The following is a 23295-nucleotide window of genomic DNA, read 5'->3' as shown; positions in this document are numbered from 1 at the left end:
TTCCACTATGATATAAGTGGATATTGCATTTTGTGACACAGACCCTTTAATTAGCAGAGAAGCTTGCAAGTTTTGAGAAGGCACTAAAGTGCCTTTACAAACAGAATTACATTTTTTATTGTATCATCTGCTGCTTTAACAGCCCTGCACATTTCATCATAGCCTCACTGCTGCTGTTAGCATTTGGGTATAAAAAGTTATCCTGAGAAAGGGATACATTTTACTTTTAAAAAGAGCACCTGCAATAGCACAAAAAAAAATCTCACACCCCTATGTTACCTACCAAACTGAATAACACATTAATTAATAAAAGAGACTTTAAAGCAAGGATGAGCCGAACACCCCCTGGTTCGATTCGCACCACAAAATACCGAACAGGCAAAAAATTCTGAAGAACACAAAAACACTGTTAAAGTCAATGGGACACAAACATGAAAAATCAAAACTGCCCATTTTAAAGGATTCTATGCCATAAAAAGTGTTTGGGGGACATGTCCCCATACCACAGGGGACATGTATCAATACAAATATTTTTTTTAAAAAACGTCTGTTTTTTCAGGGGCAGTGATTTTTTTAATGCTTGAAGTGGAACAATAAAAATGAAATATTCCTTTAAATATCGTGCCTGGGGGGTGCCTGTAAAGTGGCACATTTCGTGTTTAGAACAGTACCACAACAAAATGACATTTCTAAAGAAAAAATTGTCATTAAAAACTGATCGCGGCTGTAATGAATTGTCAGGTCTCAGCAATATAGATTAGATAGACTCATTGAAAGAAAGAGCATGGGTTCCCCCTCCCAGTCCATTACCAGGCCCTTTGGGTCTGGTATAAATATTAAGGGGAACCCCCAAAATTTAAAAACAAAAATTTCGTGGAGGTCCCCTTAAAATCCATACCAGGCCCTTCAGTCTAATATGGAAATTAACCACTTCCCGCAAAGGGCGTCATATGACGTCCTTGAGTTTCAGTGGGAATATCTGAATGATGCCTGCAGCTACAGGCATCATTCAGATATCTTTGTTTTCAGCCGGCGATTCTGTGTACCATAAGAACAATAATAGCGGCAGTTCTGCTGCATAATCATTCTTACAAGCGACGGGAGGGGACATCCCCCCTCCCACCGCCATCCGGTGCTTCTCTGGGCTCTCCCTGCCATTGGGGACCCTGAGAAAGAATCAGCCACCACCGGATGACGAGCCACCACCGGATGATGAGCATTTTCCTCTATAACCGTCGGAGGCCTGGGCGCGATGTTATGATGTCACGTCTGGGCCGCAGATGTAAACAAAGCTGCAATTGCGGCTGGTAAGCATGAGATTGTGGATTTTTTTTTCCGATCACCTGCTTTCCAGCCTGAAGGAGAGATGCGGGGTCTTATTGACCCCGCATCTCTCCATAAAGAGGACCCGTCATGAATGATTCCTATTACAAGGGACGTTTACATTCCTTGTAATAGGAATAAAAGTGATTAAAAAAAACAATTCTAGCACTAGACCTCCTCTGTAACTCTAAACATGTAACCTGTAAAAAAATTTAAAGCATCTCCTATGGAGATTTTTAAGTACTCAAGTTTGGCGTCATTCCATGTGCACATGTGCGCAATTTTAAAACGTGACATGTTGGGTATCTGTTTACGCAGCGTAACATCATATTTCATATTATATAAAAAAATTGGGCTAACTTAACTGTTTTGTTATTTTTTTAAATAATTTTTTTAAAAACACGGTTGAAAAATTGTTGCGCAAATACCGTGCGAGATAAAAAGTTGCAGTGACCGCAATTTTATTCCCTAGGGCAGTGATGGCAAACCTTGGCACCCCAGATGTTTTGGAACTAAATTTCCCAGGATGCTCAGCTACACTGCAGAATGCATGAGCATCATGGGAAATGTAGTTCTAAAACATCTGGAGTGCCAAGGTTCGCCATTACTGCCCTATGGTGTTTGTTAAATATATATATATATATATATATATATATATATATATATAATGTTTGGGGGTTCTGAGTAATGTTCTAGCAAAAAATTATGATTTTTACATGTAGGAGAGGAGTATCAGAATAGGCCAAATAAAAAAAAATGGTGTAGGAGTCCCCCCCAATCCATACCAGACTCTTATCTGAACACGCAACCTGGCAGGCCACAGGAAAAGAGGGGAGATGGGAGAGCGCCCCTCTATCCATGGATGCTGCTGCCACCCCCTATTCAGGCTTCCGGCTGCTTTTTGGGTGCAGGGTATTTTTTTTTTGAAGCACCTGATTAGAGCCATATGCTCTAATAGGCGTCAAAATGGTAAACAGCGAACGCCATGCTTGGTGATTGCAGTTCACTCAGCTGTGTTAGGCCCATTTCACACTGGGTGGGCGGGGGCGGCAGTAAAGTGCCGATATATTTGAAGAGGTTTTCGGCTGCTAGCGGGGCACTTTTAACCCCCACTAGCGGCCAAAAAAGGGTTAAACCACTCGCAAAGTGCTGCTGCAGCAGCGCTTTGCCAGCGGTATACCTGTGCCTGAGGGCTTTCACACTGGAGTGAATGGAGTGAAAGGCGCTTTGCAAGCGCTATTTTTAGTGCTGTAGTGCCTGCAAAGAGCCCCAGTGTGAAAGGGGTCTTAGGAAAGTGAATGCATATTCATTTTCCTAACACTGAACCGCCTCTCGGCCAATCAGGGGCTCAGATCTGTTACCCATCACCTGATTGGATGAAATTACAGGTGCTGTGATTGGATGCCTGTCAGGCGTCCAATCATAGGAAAGGACAGGAGCATCGGGTGGGAGAAGACCTCGAGGACATGAAGAAAACCGCTCGTTGCCATCATCCGCTGCCCCACTGGGACAGGGTAAGTGGCAGGCAGACAGCAGGTGGGGGGGCACAGTGGGAGCATTTGATGGCACACTGGGAGCATTTGATGGGCACAGTGGGAGCATTTGATGGGCACAGTGGGAGCATTTGATGGCACAGTGGCAGCGTTTAATGGGCACAGTGGCTGCGTTTGATGGGCACAGTGGCAGCAATTGATGGGAACAGTGTCTGCATTTGATTGAACAGTTGCTGCGTTTGGTGGCACAGTGACTGTGTTTGTTGGTACAGTGGCTGCGTTTGATGGGCACAGTGGCTGCGTTTGATGGCACAGTGCCTGTGTTTGATGCTACAGTGTCTGCAATTGATGGGCACAGTGGCTGTTTGATGGCACAGTGGCTGCGTTTGATGGGCACAGTAAGGCTACAATTGATGTTTTTTTTTTTCAGTTTGTTTGCACCCCCCAACAATTTTGAGCACCAGCCGCCACTGGATGTGAGTGCTCCCAATGGAGCAGATCATTAGTTATGATTTATTAGGTTCCAGGCAAGGAACCAAATATTGCTATCTGTCAAAAATGTTGGTTCAGTCACTCTTGCAATTCACACACCTATGCCCCACAACACGGCCAAGACGTTTTCTTAACAACTTTGTGCTTCAGGTTTACTACTCTTTTGCATCACCTCCTTGTTATTGGACAGATGACACAGATTTGCTGTCTAGTAGGAATTGCAGGTGGGTTTGTGAGGAAGCTTTTTTGCGAAACCAGGAAACAGGTGAATTACCGTACTTGTCGAGCTGTACAGTGTGGAAGATGTGTATAATAATTACTATCCTTCATCAACCGGTATTGACATTTTTAATGACTATTGATACAAACCATTTTCAAGTATCATTCTTATGTGAGTCAGGGAAAGTGATGCTCTTACCATGGGTTGAAAATTAAATTACCTTTTTTTCTTCCAAATAGAAAACAACCAGTGTTTAAGACATTAGAATATTCTTTCTTTTTATCTGACTGAAGTACCTCTTACATGTCAGATAAATCAAAACAGCAACATATATTTGATTTAAAAGTACCTTGCTTTCAGGGTAGCCAACATTTAGCCTGTCTGAAATATGAATATATACAGTATGCTGTATCTGTGCCATTAAATGAATTAGCATTCTAATTTTGTGCTTCCAACCTTATTTTAAAATGCAAATAACGAATGATTGAGTTACAGTTAATTTCCTTAAAACACATTTTTGAAGATTTTAATTGTATTCCCTTTTATTTTCTAAAATCTTCATCACATTTGTTTGTGTCCACACACATCCATTCTTAAGAAATAAACAACAGATACAAAAATACCTATTAAGTTTAAGTTGTGCAAAATCAACAGGAACGTGTTAATATCCAGTTAGAAGATTTACCTTTAGCACATCTTCATCAGATGATCTGCATTCAACCATATCAGAAATATCAGTCACTGAGCTTCTGCTGTCTACACTGACAGTCTTAACAGGGACTGCTACTGTTTTCCCAGTGAGGATGGCAGTGTTCAGAATCTCTGATTCCTACAATGCAACATAAAAAATACTTATTAATCTCATGTCAAATAAAAAAAAAAAACTCTTTACTATAACAAAATACATATACTTTATACTTATAGTCAAAAACAGAACTTTTTTTAAGAGTATTGTATATACAATATCACATCACATCACATCCACACACACATTAAACATGTCAAAAACAAATTAAAACAATACATTTCAAGGGTGAAAACAGCACACTAGAGCTGGGAACCAGACTTTATTTTCACATGAGTCACTTACCTAAAAAGCTGAAAGCGTTTGTTACCCATAATAAAATAAAAATGGATCCTGCTCCTTTAAAGCTTCAATAACAACACAGTGCTTGTGCTGTATAATTTGGCCCCCTGTAACACCTGAGATACCTAGCTGGTCATGCCTGGTTCTGCCCTACCCTCTGTAAACTGACCGCGGTTTATCATAGCCGCCGAGCCCTGAGACCGTGGTCAATTTAGTGTCTCCGTCATCCGCAGCCCTGCTCTCGGCCTCCTCTGTCTTCTCCTCCCCTCCCTGCCTGTCAGCTCTTACCAATTCCACCCCCCCCCCCCTCCTGTTGCTGAAATACCTTTATAAAGTGCACACAACCCCCTCTGTTATAAAGCTTCCTATGCTGCAGTGTATGTTCTTTGTAAAAAAGATGCCTATTTCTAACTGAATTCAAAGGGCCGATCGGTGGTTACTTGACTCCCCGAGGATCCCCTCCTCCCCAGCTGATGTCTCGGCTCTCTCCTTCTCTACTCCCCTCCTCCTGACTGATGACAGTGGGGGAATCTCTGCCATTCCACTTTATCTGTCAGATTGGGGCGAGGAAGCCTCAAGAAGTCAGCCAATCGGCGCTATGAATTCAGTTAGAAACAGGCATCTTTTTTACAAAGAACATAAGAGGCTTCATAGCAGAGGAGATTGTGTGTAATTTAAAAAAAAAAGTGGCTTAACAACCACTTTAATAATCCTCAGTGGAACCTTAAACTTTGACAATCAAGCCCATTCACCTGGCTGGCTGAACAAACATAGGGTGAGGGCAGTTCATCTGCACCTACAGTAACTGTAGGTTTCACTAAAAGGCAATCTTGGCATTATATTGGATATACAGAGATTTCACCAGCTTTCTTTTTGACTGATGTAACACAGCTGCAGGTAAACAAAACATGGTTGGTGTGTGCCCTCATAGAGAAAACCTGTCACTACTTTACTATATGTCCCAAATAATTATATCATTACAAAACTACCACCTTTCCTTAGTGGTCAGTGAAGAGGTCCCCCCACTTACATGGGTGGAAAGGAAAGAACCATTTTACATTGGTTTACATTGGTAGTTAATGTAATGACCCTCTAATATGGTTGTCCGTGTAGTGGCCTTACATTGGTGGCCAGTGCAGTGCCCACTTACATTGTTGATCAGCAGAGAATAGCTGATTAGTGGTGAACTACCTCCTTACAGTGGTAATTAGTGGAGAAGTACTCCTTACATACTCCTTAACCTTGGTGGTCAATCCACTAACTGAGGGTACAATGCTTTGCAGACTCCTATGCAAAATAAATAATAATAATAATAATAATAATAATAATAATACATGCACATTTTTTCCTTCAAATATATGTGCATTTATTATATTTTCTGCCAAACATGGACTTAGCCTTTAAGTAAACACATCTATGGGTTTTTATCATTACAGAATATAAACTTCTAGTGTTCAAAGCTAACTAGTTTGAGATTTTACTTTATAAAGTAAACACAGGAAAAAAAAAACACTTTGGATCTGTTAGAACTAAGCATTCTTGGCAAGGAATACTTATAATGAGCCAAATGACATTATAAATTTTAGTAGACTAGTAAAACTTGTCTGGCTTTATTTGTACACAACGCACAGTTTATAAGGGACATTTGTTATGTTTATGTATAATTATTTTAAGATGTACTTTACATCACATATGGACAGAAATGTTGTCTCATCCACAATCACTGTACAATATGGCAAGGCAGAACTCAATTACACTTCAGCCTTAGAGACTGCTGCTTGCTTAGCACAGAAAGGTGGCAAGATCACCTTCACCCTCCTTTCAGACACATCAGACACATCTGACATTTGTAGCTGTAAGGAACAGAATTGTATTTAGAAGAAACACAAGAGCCTGTCAGACCTTACTTTGCTTGTTGACCTGAATACCCAGCAAGGTGGCATCTCAAGTAGTCTTCCTAACAAATGCCATAACACATTATCATCTACTGTACCCAGTGGCAAAAGTTCTATTTTCAGGCTGATGCTGGTATACCTGCAATGGGTGAATATTAGAACCAGTCACAAGATACAATTCTTCTGCTAGAAGCATGATTGCATTTCATGAGGTTGTGTTACCTGCAGCTGTTAAACTAAAAAAAGGTACTCAATTCACATAGCTAACACACCAGTAGGGATGAGCCGAACACCCCCCTGTTCGGTTCGCACCAGAACCTGCGAACAGACCTAAACTTCGAACTTTAGAACCCTATTAAAGTCTATGGGACTCGAACGTTCACAATCTAAAGTGCTCATTTTAAAGGGTAATATGCAGGTTACTGTCCTAAAAAGTGTTTGGGGACCCGGGTCCTGCCCCAGGGGACATGGATCAATGCAAAAAAAAGTTTTAAAAACGGCAGTTTTTTCAGGAGCAGTGATTTTAATAATGATTAAAGTGAAACAATAAAAGTGTAATATTCCTTTAAATTTCGTAGCTGGGGGGTATCTATAGTATGCCTGTGAAGGGGCGCATGTTTCTGGTGCTTAGAACTGTCCCTGCACAAAGTGTCATTTGTGCAGGAAAAAAAGTCTTTTAAAATCACTTTCGGCTATTGTCGGGTCCCGTAATACAGAGAACACTCAATGAGTGTTCTCTGCATTAGCCGACAATTCATTCATTCATTGATAAAAAAAAATAAAAAAAAAGCGTGGGGGTTCCCCTAAATTCAATTACCAGGCCCTTCAGGTCTGACATGGATATTAAGGGGAACCCCGTGTCAAATTAAAAAAAAAATTGACGTGGGGTCCCCCTAAATATCCATAACCAGATCCTTCAGGTCTGATATGGATATTAAGGGGAACCCCGCATCAAATTTAAAAAGAAATTGACGTGGGGGTCCCCCTAAAAATCCATATCAGACCCTTTATCCGAGCACGCAACCTGGCAGGCCGCAGGAAAAGAAGGGGGGACGAGAGAGCGGCCCCCCCTCCCTCCTGAACCGTACCAGGCCACATACCCTCAACATTGGGAGGATGCTTTGGGGGTCTGTGACTCCTCAAAGCACCTTGTCCCCATGTTGATGAGGACAAGGGCCTCATCCTCACAACCCTGGCCGTTGGTTGTGAGGGTCTGCGGGCGGGGGGCTTATCAGAATCTGGAAGCCCCCTTTAACAAGGGGACCCCCAGATCCCCCCCTGTTTGAAATGGTAAGGGGGTACAAAAGTAACGGAAACCTGCGTTACATCAGAGGGGGCGGGGTCACCCACACGTCACTGGGCAACCCCTGGCTTCCCTCTCCAGCGTCAGAGGGGCGGGGTCAGGTGACGGGTGGCCCCGCCCTCCTAATATAAGAAACGTCAGCGCTGGGATCTCTGCAGTGTCTCCGGAGTGGAGACAGAAGAAGGATGTATGGACAGCGCTGGACTGAGAGATCCCCCGTCGCTGGATATGATCATCCATCGCTGGACCCCGGAGATCCATCGCTGGATAGCAAGAGTGGATTAGCACCGCTGGAATCTTTTTTTTATTTTTTTTATTTTTAATAAAGGAATTTTTCAAAAGTGTGTTTGTCTTATTTAACCATTTTGACACTTTCTTTGTGAAATGGTAGGGGTACTTTTGTACCCCCTTACCATTGCAAACAGGGGGGGGCCGGGATCTGGGGGTCCCCTTGTTAAAGGGGGCTTCCAGATTCTGATAAGCCCCCCGCCCGCAGACCCTCACAACCAACGGCCAGGGTTGTGAGGATGAGGCCCTTGTCCTCATCAACATGGGGACAAGGTGCTTTGAGGGGTCACAGACCCCCAAAGCATCCTCCCAATGTTGAGGGTATGTGGCCTGGTACGGTTCAGGAGGGAGGGGGGCCGCTCTCTCGTCCCCCCCTCTTTTCCTGCGGCCTGCCAGGTTGCGTGCTCGGATAAAGGGTCTGATATGGATTTTTAGGGGGACCCCCACGTCAATTCTTTTTTAAATTTGATGCGGGGTTCCCCTTAATATCCATATCAGACCTGAAGGGTCTGGTTATGGATATTTAGGGGGACCCCCACGTAAACATTTTTTTTAAATTTGACACGGGGTTCCCCTTAATATCCATGTCAGACCTAAAGGGCCTGGTAATTGAATTTAGGGGAACCCCCACGCTTTTTTTTTTTATTTTTATCAATGAATGAATGAATTGTCGGCTAATGCAGAGAACACTCATTGAGTGTTCTCTGTATTACGGGACCCGACAATAGCCGAAAGTGATTTTAAAAGACTTTTTTTCCTGCACAAATTACACTTTGTGCAGGGACAGTTCTAAGCACCAGAAACATGCGCCCCTTCACAGGCATACTATAGATACCCCCCAGCTACGAAATTTAAAGGAATATTACACTTTTATTGTTTCACTTTAATCATTATTAAAATCACTGCTCCTGAAAAAACGGCCGTTTTTAAAACTTTTTTTTGCATTGATCCATGTCCCCTGGGGCAGGACCCGGGTCCCCAAACACTTTTTAGGACAGTAACCTGCATATTACCCTTTAAAATTAGCACTTTATATTTCTCCCATAGACTTGTATAGGGTGTTCCGGCTTTTCGAATTTGCTGCGAACAGCCCAAATTGTTCACTGTTCGCTGAACAGGCGAACAGGCAATGTTCGAGTAGAACATGAGTTCGACTCGAACTCGAAGCTCATCCCTACACACCAGGATAAGAATACTTATTTTCTAAAAACAGCAATAGTTTTTTTTCAGCCAATGAAATTTGAAACTAATGCTGCGTACACACGATCAGACTATCCGGCGGACCAGTGTCCGCTGGACAATCCGCCCGTGTGTGAGCTCAGGCGGACTTTTTTTCCCAAAAGTCCAGCGGACTTAGAAAGTAGTTGTGACTCAAAAATGGACAAATTGACAAAAAAAAAATCCGGCCGTGTGTGTGCTAGTCCGCCGGACTTTTGAAATGAATGGACTTTCCCGCACACGGAGGAAAGTCCGTTCATTTTGAACGCAGCTCCAGGTAGCCGGGACTAGCGAAGGAGGTCAATGTTGCCGCCTTCGGCGGCGAGATTGACAAGTTGCTGGCCCCGTCGCCTGGTATGGACTTAAAGGGGAAGCTCTATGCCGAAAAAATGGCGTGGGGGTCCCCCCAAGGTCCATATCAGACCCTTATCCGAGCACGCAGCCAGGCTGGTCAGGAAAGGGGGCGGGGACAAGTGAGCGCCCCCCGACCCCAAAGCACCTTGTCCCCATGTTGATGAGGACAAGGGCCTCTTCCTGACAACCCTGGCCATTGGTTGTCGGGGTCTGTGGGCGAGGGGCTTATCGGAATCTGGTAGCCCCCTTTAATAAGGGGGCCCCAGATACCGGCCCCCCACCCTATGTGAATGAGTATGGGGTACAATGTACCCCTACCCATTCACCTGGTGAAAAAAATGTAAAAAAAAAATACCACACAAGGGTTTAAAATCATTTATTGCCCAGCTTCGGGGTCTTCTTCCGTCTTGGGGGGTCTTCTCGCCGGACTCCTCTGCTATCTTTTGCTAGCTCTTTTACTAGCAGAGGAGCCCGACTTTCTTCTTCGTCGATGCCCGGGGGTCTTCTTCTGACTTCGGGGATCTTGTCCCCCTCTTCGGTTCTTCTTGCCGGGCCTCCGCTTTCTTCCTTTAGCTCTTTTACTAGCGGTGGCCCGGTCTTCTGTCGTCTCCACCTCTTCTTCCGACTTCGGGGGTCTTTGTCCCCCTCTTCGGTTCTTCTTGCCGGGCCTCCGCTCCTTCTTTCAGCTCTCTTACTAGTGGTGGCCTGATCTTCTGTCGTCGCCGCCTTCTCTTCTTCTTGTTCTTCTTCTTGTTCTTCTTTCTTGAGATGTTGACTCAACGCTCTCTCTGGCCGCAAAGACAGGGACGCAGTGTGTGGCGACTTATATAGGGACATCACCAGGTGATGTCCCTGCCCATTATGATGTCACAGTCCAAGCATCCTCTGGATGCAGAAGAATCGTATGTTATACCTTTGTGTATAATTGAGGTTTGTTGGTAGTATTGAGCTATTTTTTCAGGTAGTGTTGTGAAGAGGTGAGAGTTCTTGAAATTCATTTTGATCATTTCGGAGATTAATCCATGCTCTGATTGATGCCAGAATAGGGGGTGCCAGTTTTTTTGTCTAGAGACGTGTTGTGGTGTGCAGTCAGTAGAAAGTCATGTAAAGTCTGTTTAGGGATTTGGGTTTGTTCTAGCTCCTTCCATAGTATCCCACTCCCCCTGCTTTCCTATGTTTGATCAGTCTACTAAAAGCGCATCTAGCCCTTTTCCCCTGCCAAAGGTATTTATTTAGTAGAGAATTAAAATAAGAGTTGGGAATTGGGATTGATAAAGTTCTAAAGAGGTAGAGCAATTGAGGCAGTATCTGCATCTTAACAGCTGCGAGCCTGCCCAACCACGATAGTTCATTCTGTGATAATTTGTTTAACCTGGACTCTAGTGAGTTTAGGAAGGGCGTATAATTGGCTGAGATAAGATCTGCTGTCTTATGCCATGTACACACAATCGGAATTCCAGCCAGAAAAAGACAGATGAGAGCTTTTCATCGGAAAATGCAAACGTGTGTATGCTCCATCAGAATTTAGCTGTCTGGTTTTGTATGTATAGCATGTTCTCAATTTTCCCAAACTTTCTTTTTCTAGTCCCGTCGTACGTGTTGTACGTCACTGCGTTATAAACGATCGGAATTTGGTGTGACTGTGTGTAGGCAAGACAGCTTGAGCGGAATTCCATCGGAATTCCGTCGTGAAAACCATCAGAACTTTTTCCGACGAGAATTCCGATCGTGTGTACGCGGCATAGGGAGTCAAAGTTATGCCTAGGTATTTAATACCCTCTTTCTTACAAATGTATGGGAATTGTTACGCTAGATTGTGTCTGGAGTCTTTCCCGGGATGCCTAGGTCCAAAACATAGGATTTGGTTTCATTCACCTTATAGTATGATACCTCATTAACCACTTGCCGACCGCCGCACGACGATATACGTCGGCAGAATGGCACGGGCAGGCATAAGGGCGTATATATAAGTCCCTGCCTTCCCGCGGGTGGGGGGCCCGATCGGGCCCCCCCCCCCGGTGCCTGCGGCGGTCGGCATTCGTTCGGGAGCGATCCGGGATGAGGGGGCAGCCATTCATTCATGGCCACCCCCTCGCGATCGCTCCCGACGAATAGAAATGCTCCACGACATCACTTCCTCTCCTCACACCCCCCCTTTACCCCCCGATCACCCCCCCAATTACCCCTGCCCCCCCCCCCCAGTCACAGTGACACCAATTGCATTTTTTTTATTTTTTGCATTGGTGTCATTTGTGACTGTAATAACTGTTAGGGCAGTTAGGGTTAGCCCCCTTTAGTTCTAATGTGCCCCCCTAACCCCCCCAATAAAGGTTTAACCCCGTGATCACCCCCCGTCGCCAGTGTCACTAAGGCTGGGTTCACATTGCAACGGTTTATGAGAACGAATGTGATTCGCACCGCACTGCAGTGCAAATCACATCCGATCTCTGTGCGATTCGAGTTCAGCCATACAGATAGTATGGCTGAATTCGCGCCGCACCCGCTGCAAATTCGCACGGGACCCTTTTTTTGGTCCGCAGCAGAATCGGATCGCATGGGTGTTCACACCATGCGATCCGAGTTTGCAGATCGCACTGCGATATGCGAACTGATCTGGGGGTGTCATTAACATTTCACTGACACTCCCAGCAGTTCGCATAGGGCAGTGTGAACTGCCGCCGGGAGGCATGCGATGCGGGAACCCGCCGCGGATTCGTGGCGTTCCCACATCGCTCCAGTGTGAACCCAGCCTAATAAGCGATCGTTTTTCTGATCGCTGTATTAGTGTCACAGGTGACGCTAGTTAGGCAGGTAGGTATTTAGGTTCGCCGCAACTTTTTATAGCACCAGGGACCCCCATATACTACCGCATAAAGCCCCCTGATTGCCCCCTAGTTAACCCTTTCACCAGTGATCACCATATAACTGTTACAGGTGACGCTGGTTGGTTAGTTATTTTTTTATAGTTTCAGGGCACCCTCCATTTATTACCTAATAATAAAGGTTTAACCCCCTGATCACCCGGCGGGTGTCATTTGTGACTGTAATAACTGTTAGGGCAGTTAGGGTTAGCCCCCTTTAGTTCTAAGGTACCCCCCTAACCCCCCCAATAAAGGTTTAACCCCGTGATCACCCCCCGTCGCCAGTGTCACTAAGGCTGGGTTCACATTGCAGCGGTTTATGAGAACGGATGTGATTCGCACCGCACTGCAGTGCAAATCACATCCGATCTCTGTGCGATTCGAGTTCAGCCATACAGATAGTATGGCTGAATTCGCGTTGCACCCGCCGCACCCGCCGCAAACTCGCACGGGACCCTTTTTTTGGTCCGCAGCAGAATCGGATCGCATGGGTGTTCACACCATGCGATCCGAGTTTGCAGATCGCACTGCGATATGCGAACTGATCTGGGGGTGTCATTAACATTTCACTGACACTCCCAGCAGTTCACATAGGGCAGTGTGAACTGCCGCCGGGAGGCATGCGATGCGGGAACCTGCCGCGGATTCGTGGCGTTCCCGCATCGCTCCAGTGTGAACCCAGCCTAATAAGCGATCATTTTTCTGATCGCTGTATTAGTGTCACAGGTGACGCTAGTTAGGCAGGTAGGTATTTAAGTTCGCCGCAACTTTTTATAGCGCCAGGGACCCCCATATACTACCGCATAAAGCCCCCTGATTGCCCCCTAGTTAACCCTTTCACCAGTGATCACCATATAACTGTTACAGGTGACGCTGGTTGGTTAGTTATTTTTTTATAGTTTCAGGGCACCCGCCATTTATTACCTAGTCTCACTAGTGTACCCCTAAATTTAGGGGTGTCTACTTTCCAAAATGGGGTCATTTGGGGGGGGGGTTTGTGCCATCTTGGCATTTTATGGCCTTCAAAACTGTAACGCCCTTAGAAAGCCTGAAGGCGGTGCTTGGTTTTCGGGGCCCCGTACGCGGCTAGGCTCCCAAAAAGTCCCACATATGTGGTATCGCCGTACTCAGGAGAAGCAGCAGAATTTATTTTGGGGTGCCATTTCACATATGCCCATGGCATGCGTGAGCAATATATCATTTAGTGACAACTTTGTGAAAAAAAAAAAAAAAAAAAAAGTTTGTAATATTCCCGCAACTTGTGGCAAAATATAAAATTTTTCATGGACTCAACATGCCTCTCAGCAAATAGCTTGGGGTGTCTACTTTCTAAAATGGGGTCATTTGTGGGGGTTTTGTGCCATCTTGGCATTTTATGGCCTTCAAAACTGTAATAGGTAGTGAGGAGTGAAGTCAAATATTTACGCCCTTAGAAAACCTGAAGGCGGTTCTTGACTTTCGGGGCCCCGTACGCGGCTAGGCTCCCAAAAAATCCCAAACATGTGGTATCCCCGTACTCAGGAGAAGCAGCAGAATTTATTTTGGGGTGTCATTTCACATATGCCCATGGCATGCGTGAGCAATATATCATTTAGTGACAACTTTGTGAAAAAAAAATAAAAAAAAATTAAAGTTTGTAATTTTCCCGCAACTTGTGGCAAAATATAAAATATGCCATGGACTCAACATGCCTCTCAGCAAATAGCTTGGGGTGTCTACTTTCTAAAATGGGGTCATTTGTGGGGATTTTGTGCCATCTTGGCATTTTATGGCCTTCAAAACTGTCATAGGTAGTGAGAAGTGAAATCAAAAATTTACGCCCTTAGAAAGCCTGAAGGCGGTTCTTGGCTTTCGGGGCCCCGTACGCGGCTAGGCTCCCAAAAAGTCCCACATATGTGGTATCCCCGTACTCAGGAGAAGCAGCAGAATTTATTTTGGGGTGTCATTTCACATATGCCCATAGCATGTGTGAGCAATATATCATTTAGTGACAACTTTGTGTAAAAAAAAAAAAAAATATATATAAAATATTTAATGGGCTCAACATGCCACTTATCAATTTCCTTAGGGGGTCTACTTTCCAAAATGGGGTCATTTGGGGGGGTTTTGTACTGCCCTGCCATTTTAGCACCTCAAGAAATGAGATAGGCAGTCGTAAACTAAAAGCTGCGTAAATTCCAGAAAACGTACCTTAGTTTGTAGATGTGACAACTTTTGCGCAAACCAATAAATATACAGTTATTGACTTTTTTTTTACCAAAGACATGTGGCTGAATACATTTTGGCCTAAATGTATGACTAAAATTGAGTTTTTTTGGATTTTTCTAATAACAAAAAGTAGAAAATATCATTTTTTTTCAAAATTTGCGGTCTTTTTACGTTTATATCGCAAAAAATAAAAATCGCAGAGTCAGTCAAATACCTTTAAAAGAAAGCTCTATTTGTGGGAAGAAAAGGACGCAAATTTCGTTTGGGTACAACATTGCATGACCGCGCAATTACCAGTTAAAGCAGCGCAGTGCCAAAGTGTAAAAAGACCTCTGGTCATTTACCAGCAAAATGGTCCGGTCTGAAAGTGGTTAAATGTCCACAGTGCTTCATGCATGAAGGGGGGAGAAATGTTGGGGTTTGTTAGTCATATTATGTCATCAGCGAAAAGACTTATGGTGTGGGATCTGGAACCAACCTTTATTCCTTTCACCTGTGGGTGTCATCGTACGTAGGAGGCTAGCAGCTACATTAAGAGATTGAAAATTAGTGGGGAGAGGAGGCAGCCCTGTCGAGTCCCGTTAGTGATTGTAAATGGGTTAAACTTGCGCTGTTGTGTGAGTGTAGAGTGCCATTATGGCTTTGTATAAAGAGCCATCAAAACCAAACGTATTTAACACCTGTTCTAGGAATTAGGAGCAGAGAAGGCGTTGTGTGCCCACTGGCCAGATGTATCACATTTATCAGATGTCTGGTAGCGTCAGCTGTCTGTCACCCTCTTGTGAATCCAGATTGGTCGATATCAATAAGAGAGGGTAAGATGTCCACCAGTTTCGTAGCCAAGAGTTTGCACAGATCTTGATATCATTGCTTAGCAATGATATAGGCCTGAAACTTTGTGGGGAATCAGGTTCTTTCCCAGGTTTTGGTAGCGCTACCATTATGGCCTTTACCATCTCTGGGGGAATGAGGAGGAGGCAGCAGCAGAACCATAGATTCCAACTAGATGTGGGATTAGGATGTCTTGAAATGATTTGTAGTATTCTCCTATAATCCCGTCCAGGCCTGGAGATGTGTTAATTGGAAGAGATTGTATGATCTTTCTCACCTCCTCATCAGTGATAGGAGAGTTCAGGTCAGTAAGGTGCTCATGTGTAAGTTTGGAGAGTTAGATTTTTTTTATATATATTTTTTCAAGGAATGCTTCTATTATAGCTGGTGTCAGTTGTGTTGCCGTAGAATCCTCTTTGAGATTAGGGATGAGCTTCGTGTTCGAGTCGAACATACGTTCGACTCGAACATTGGCTGTTCGTCCGTTCGGCGAAGTCCGAACATTTTGGTCCATTCGCGCCAAATTCGTGTGGCGCTCACGGCCCACAATGCACTGCGATGGCGCAGTGCATTGCTGGCTCATGATTGGCCAAGCATGCACTGTGACCCTGCATGCTTGGCCAATCGCAGCGCCAGCAGCGAGGAGAGCCATGATTGGCCACAGGCAGGATGCCTGTGTCCAATCATAGCTCAGGCTGTGTAGTGCACGCCCCACACTATATAAGGCCGCCAGCGCGGCGGCCTTGTGTAGTGTGTTGGCGTCTGAAGCAGTGGGTGTTCTGTGTACCTTCAACACAGTACACACCGATCGTTTTCGGCCGATTTTCGATCTTGCTGTTGTGTAGTGGTTATTGTCTGCGTGCCCTGACCGCAGTATACACCGCTATATTCACCTCACCTATATAGCTAGTGATCTATCTTTTATAATAGAGCTTGCAGTCAGTAGTGTTAGGAGATTGCGAGAGTGTGTGCTGTCTGCGTGCTCTGTACCCAGTACATACCGCTATATCCACCTACATAGCTGTTCTCTATCTGAGCCCACTTGCCATCTGCAGGAGTTATTGGAAGTTGTGTGTGCCTCCAGCACAGCACAGTATACATCTGTATATACCCCTTTATCTCTGGTGTTCTATAATAAAGGCATCTGCAGGAGTTAGTGGGTGTTCTGTGTACCTTCAACACAGTACACACCGATCGTTTTCGGACGATTTTCGATCTTGCTGTTGTCTGCGTGCCCTGACCGCAGTATACACCGCTATATTCACCTTACCTATATAGCTAGTGATCTATCTTTTATAATAGAGCTTGCAGTCAGTAGTGTTAGGAGATAGTGCGTGCTGTCTGCGTGCTCTGTACCCAGTACATACCGCTATATCCACCTACATAGCTGTTCTCTATTTGAGCCCACTTGCCATCTGCAGGAGTTATTGGAAGTTGTAGATAAAGAAAAACGAGAAGAGACAGGCGGGACTGTAGCGGTGCTAATACTAGTAAGAGAGGAGTGTATAAATGTATAGATAAAAGAGAATATTTTATTAAATGTAATAAAAGCGATCAAAAAAAAAAAAATATTACAATAGGATCAAATTTAACAAAATTGCATATATTAGCTACCATACAAAACAGTATACAAAATCCAACAATTAGTTTAAATAACCCAATTCTTGGCAGTTCAGATAGAATATTCCCGACATGTTTCGCCTATCATTAGGCTTCTTCAGGGGAGCCAGTAATTGGTGGAAGAGAAATTGTTTTGTTTAGAATACAAAAAGGGTACACTATAAATAGAAAGAAATAAAACAAAGTTAATGGAGCCGGTCACATACACAAAAGAGCACATCCTTAGTCCCCAACACCGCCCAACTGTCTCCAAAGATTGGTGGATAGGGAATGACACAAAAAAAGTATATGTATGTCTTTAAAGAGTATAAGCGAAATAATACCTACCTATTTAAAAACAAATACATCTAGTCCCTAAAGAGAAGACCCCACCTGGGATTGGAGAATGGACCGATCATAGACAACCGCCAAAAGGGTGACTGCAGGAGACAAATCAAGCGAACAGACAAGTCTAGTAATCAACAAACTTCACAGGGAGCTTAATAAAGCTTCCATAGGGATTATTGGTTAATCAATAAGTTTAGAAAGTCCATAGCAATAAAAATAAATTTAAATTTAAACTATACCTGTGCTGCATTAGATGTAAAGTATGTTGCACATGAAAAGTTGAAAATTGCACAGAGGGAGGTCCTTGGAGTTGTGTCTAGAGGCCCGTGAGATGATCTTGGTTATAATAAGGTAGTTTAAGAAGAACACGAAGATAGAAAAAATATTCAAAAAAGAAAAGTTATATATAAAAGAAGCCCTAAAACAGAGCAAGAAAAAACAAAAGAAAAGGGTCAGCTGGGCAGTGTGCTCACGAATAATTATTGGTCAATTAAAGTAGTGCTAGCTTACCATAAGCATATAAGAAGTGCAGTCACAATTATTGCTGTATCACACAGGCAACAGCCCAAGCGTACCGCGAAGCAGACAGCACCAAAGCCACAACATTCTGGCTCTAAGCAGAGCCGCCAAAAGAATCAGTCTAAGATCTAAAAATGACCAGAACAAATTTAAATAAATTAGATAAGATGAAAGAAAGGAAGGGTTGGAACAGCAGCCTAGTCTGTGTGGACAGACTCAGTGCTAGTTCAATGAACTGACCTTGCGGCGAAAACTTCTCACGTGGACTCGGCAGGGCGGACATGCCTGCAGCATTGATGAACGCTTATTTATCTCCCTCACCACCCGGCGTCTAATCAGCGACGCCGGATGTGAGCGGACAGTAAGTGCGGAACTGCGCATGCGCGCGCCCCCGCGTCACAAAGGAAGCCTACAGTCCCCATAATGCACTGCGGAGGTGTCTCCGTAGCCAAGGAGACCAGGGCACCGCGACAGGCAATAGCGGGGAACACGGGAGAGACATTCGAGAGGGCTCAGAAGAGCTCTACAGAGATTGTCAATCCGAGGACCCGGTGAAACGGACGCGCACGTCCCGCAACCCGCATGTTAACAGGTCCAGCTTCCACATAGCTGGACCTGTGTGTCCGTACAGCACCCCAAACTGTGCGGAAATAAAATGATCGAACGTACCCCAAAGAAGTAGGGGGGGCCTTTCCAAAAAAGAAAAGAAAAAGTTTTTTATTACACTGTATTAGAGCCTATATAACTTAGTCTGAGTGGCTATCAGTCAGAGAATGGCTGTTTAATCTAAATTCAACCAAATCTCATGAGACACATGGACAAAATTAAGGAGAAAGAACTGTGCTTGTTGACCGGCACCATACAAATTCATAAATGTACAAAAAATGATAAACAGAATATAATTAAGTTGAAAAAATTATATATCATTGCAGAACATCAGTCAAAAAAATGCACTATATTAAAGAATATAAACAAAAAATCAGTGGATATTAAGGTGTTATGTTAAAATAAAGATAAATCCAGTACATTAATGTATAAACAAAAAAAAAGTGAATAAAAATTAAACAGTCTAACCCTTATAGAGTAGGTTTAAAGAATTTTAATTTTAAACTATGAAAACTAAAAATAAAAAGAAAAATAATAGAATGTAGCCGAGATAAAGAAAAAAGAAAAAGGGGGAGGGGGGGGGGTTTGAAAAGCAGAGATATGAAGAATGTGAAAGGAAAGTACTGACAATTTGGCAGAAAGTGGGTAGCCCTATTTCCAAACACATGGAAGTACTTAAATGTAAAAAACCCACAAACCCCCACATTTTATTCGTTACCTAAATTACACAAATCTTTAGTTAATCCACCGGGTCGACCCATAGTATCCGGTTGCCAATGTTTGACTGAGAACGCCAGTGCTCTCATTGACAAACACCTTTTTCCACATGTACTATCCCTGCCATCCTACGTGAAGGATACGATTGATTTATTACGAATTTTAGACGGAAAACAACTTCCCCCAGGCACATGGCTAGTGGCCCTAGATGTTGAGTGCCTTTACAATTCCATCCCGCACTCAACAGGCATCCAAGTCATGTACTCCTTCCTTCAGGAACGGGGTTCTATTTCCCAGAACTATGACAAATTTGTACTTCAACTTTTGGAGTTCATTCTGACGCACAATTATTTTATGTTTGATCGTTCCCACTACCTCCAGGTGCAGGGCGTAGCTATGGGCACTAAATGTGCCCCTACCTACGCCAATCTGTACCTGGGGGGGTGGGAACGACACATTTTTTCAGGTGACCAACCCCAGGACTGGAGTCAGTTCATCCTGGGTTGGCACCGTTACATTGTTGACATTTTGTTATTATGGACGGGCTCCCTTAATGAATTACATGAATTCTTTGATAATTTGTCCATCAATCAATTTAATCTTAAATTCACGATGGAATTCAGTCAGACCCAGATTAGTTTCCTGGACATATACATTAAATTGGACAAAAATGGCGTCATTGATTCAGCTCTATATCGTAAACCCTCTGCGGGTAATACCATTCTTCATGCGGAAAGTGCTCATCCTAAATCACTTTTAGATAGCATCCCCTACAGCCAATATCTTCGTTTGCGTCGTAACTGTTCTCAAGACGCTGACTTTGAATTGGCTGCACGGGATCTTACCACACGACTTTGCCAACGAGGCTACAGTAAAACACTACTAAAACGCACCTATAATAAAGTATTAAAATTGAACAGAAATCAGTTAATTTATCCCAAACCGAGATCTACCTCTCATACACCCATACGTATTATAACACAATATTCACGCCAACATCATCAAATGCGAGCAATCCTAGACAAATATTGGCCTCTATTAACTGCGGATCCAATAATTCATAAATATATTAAGCCTTTTCCCCAATTGACATACCGTAGATCCCAGTCCATGAGAGACCGACTAGTTACAAGTCACTTTAATACTCATCGACCTGTTAGACCCAATCGCACCGGCACCTATCCTTGTGGCCACTGCGATATGTGTCGTTTCATTCTAGGATCAGCACAAGTTACACTGCCTAATGGTTCCATTCGCACCATTAAACATAATGTTACTTGCAAAACTGTGGGGATTGTCTACATTGCTAATTGCTCTTGTGGATGTTTCTACATTGGAAAGACCAAACGCCCTTTTTATAAAAGAATTAGAGATCACATGTTGCCCTTATCCAAACGATTATGCACCACAGCATTAAACAGACATGTGGGTAATTCCCACAATTTTGATTCTAATAGTGTACGTTTCGCAGCTCTGGAGCATGTGCCTACTCATGCTCGGGGAGGTGAAATAGATAGGCGTTTACTTCAATTGGAAACCCAATGGATATATACTTTAGAAGCCACCAATCATCCAGGTTTGAATGAATATATTACATTCAAACATTTTCTCTAAAAATCATTATTTTCTATACTATTTATCTATTAATTAATATGTCTAATCCTGAACCCATGGAATTCCCCATGGGGGGCCCCATCCTTTGGAAATAGGGCTACCCACTTTCTGCCAAATTGTCAGTACTTTCCTTTCACATTCTTCATATCTCTGCTTTTCAAACCCCCCCCCCCTCCCCCTTTTTCTTTTTTCTTTATCTCGGCTACATTCTATTATTTTTCTTTTTATTTTTAGTTTTCATAGTTTAAAATTAAAATTCTTTAAACCTACTCTATAAGGGTTAGACTGTTTAATTTTTATTCACTTTTTTTTTGTTTATACATTAATGTACTGGATTTATCTTTATTTTAACATAACACCTTAATATCCACTGATTTTTTGTTTATATTCTTTAATATAGTGCATTTTTTTGACTGATGTTCTGCAATGATATATAATTTTTTCAACTTAATTATATTCTGTTTATCATTTTTTGTACATTTATGAATTTGTATGGTGCCGGTCAACAAGCACAGTTCTTTCTCCTTAATTTTGTCCATGTGTCTCATGAGATTTGGTTGAATTTAGATTAAACAGCCATTCTCTGACTGATAGCCACTCAGACTAAGTTATATAGGCTCTAATACAGTGTAATAAAAAACTTTTTCTTTTCTTTTTTGGAAAGGCCCCCCCTACTTCTTTGGGGTACGTTCGATCATTTTATTTCCGCACAGTTTGGGGTGCTGTACGGACACACAGGTCCAGCTATGTGGAAGCTGGACCTGTTAACATGCGGGTTGCGGGACGTGCGCGTCCGTTTCACCGGGTCCTCGGATTGACAATCTCTGTAGAGCTCTTCTGAGCCCTCTCGAATGTCTCTCCCGTGTTCCCCGCTATTGCCTGTCGCGGTGCCCTGGTCTCCTTGGCTACGGAGACACCTCCGCAGTGCATTATGGGGACTGTAGGCTTCCTTTGTGACGCGGGGGCGCGCGCATGCGCAGTTCCGCACTTACTGTCCGCTCACATCCGGCGTCGCTGATTAGACGCCGGGTGGTGAGGGAGATAAATAAGCGTTCATCAATGCTGCAGGCATGTCCGCCCTGCCGAGTCCACGTGAGAAGTTTTCGCCGCAAGGTCAGTTCATTGAACTAGCACTGAGTCTGTCCACACAGACTAGGCTGCTGTTCCAACCCTTCCTTTCTTTCATCTTATCTAATTTATTTAAATTTGTTCTGGTCATTTTTAGATCTTAGACTGATTCTTTTGGCGGCTCTGCTTAGAGCCAGAATGTTGTGGCTTTGGTGCTGTCTGCTTCGCGGTACGCTTGGGCTGTTGCCTGTGTGATACAGCAATAATTGTGACTGCACTTCTTATATGCTTATGGTAAGCTAGCACTACTTTAATTGACCAATAATTATTCGTGAGCACACTGCCCAGCTGACCCTTTTCTTTTGTTTTTTCTTGCTCTGTTTTAGGGCTTCTTTTATATATAACTTTTCTTTTTTGAATATTTTTTCTATCTTCGTGTTCTTCTTAAACTACCTTATTATAACCAAGATCATCTCACGGGCCTCTAGACACAACTCCAAGGACCTCCCTCTGTGCAATTTTCAACTTTTCATGTGCAACATACTTTACATCTAATGCAGCACAGGTATAGTTTAAATTTAAATTTATTTTTATTGCTATGGACTTTCTAAACTTATTGATTAACCAATAATCCCTATGGAAGCTTTATTAAGCTCCCTGTGAAGTTTGTTGATTACTAGACTTGTCTGTTCGCTTGATTTGTCTCCTGCAGTCACCCTTTTGGCGGTTGTCTATGATCGGTCCATTCTCCAATCCCAGGTGGGGTCTTCTCTTTAGGGACTAGATGTATTTGTTTTTAAATAGGTAGGTATTATTTCGCTTATACTCTTTAAAGACATACATATACTTTTTTTGTGTCATTCCCTATCCACCAATCTTTGGAGACAGTTGGGCGGTGTTGGGGACTAAGGATGTGCTCTTTTGTGTATGTGACCGGCTCCATTAACTTTGTTTTATTTCTTTCTATTTATAGTGTACCCTTTTTGTATTCTAAACAAAACAATTTCTCTTCCACCAATTACTGGCTCCCCTGAAGAAGCCTAATGATAGGCGAAACATGTCGGGAATATTCTATCTGAACTGCCAAGAATTGGGTTATTTAAACTAATTGTTGGATTTTGTATACTGTTTTGTATGGTAGCTAATATATGCAATTTTGTTAAATTTGATCCTATTGTAATATTTTTTTTTTTTTGATCGCTTTTATTACATTTAATAAAATATTCTCTTTTATCTATACATTTATACACT

General features: G+C 43.2%; 1 protein-coding gene across 1 annotated transcript in view; it reads right to left on the bottom strand.

Moving 5' to 3' along the window:
- Window positions 1–23295, bottom strand: part of TMEM132D (transmembrane protein 132D) — a 1480018-nt gene that overhangs the window by 293645 nt on the left and 1163078 nt on the right. Inside the window, exon 5 of the mRNA XM_077461813.1 lies at window positions 4214–4357. Within this exon, the coding sequence (XP_077317939.1) occupies window positions 4214–4357 (144 nt within the window). The remainder of the gene's footprint in view (window positions 1–4213; window positions 4358–23295) is intronic.

Source organism: Lithobates pipiens, unplaced genomic scaffold (genome assembly GCF_037356315.1).
Source record: "Lithobates pipiens isolate NorthernLeopardFrog02 unplaced genomic scaffold, aLitPip1_a1.2 Scaffold_3, whole genome shotgun sequence".
Lineage (NCBI taxonomy): Eukaryota > Metazoa > Chordata > Amphibia > Anura > Ranidae > Lithobates > Lithobates pipiens.
This window is presented reverse-complemented; position numbering and strand designations above follow the sequence as displayed.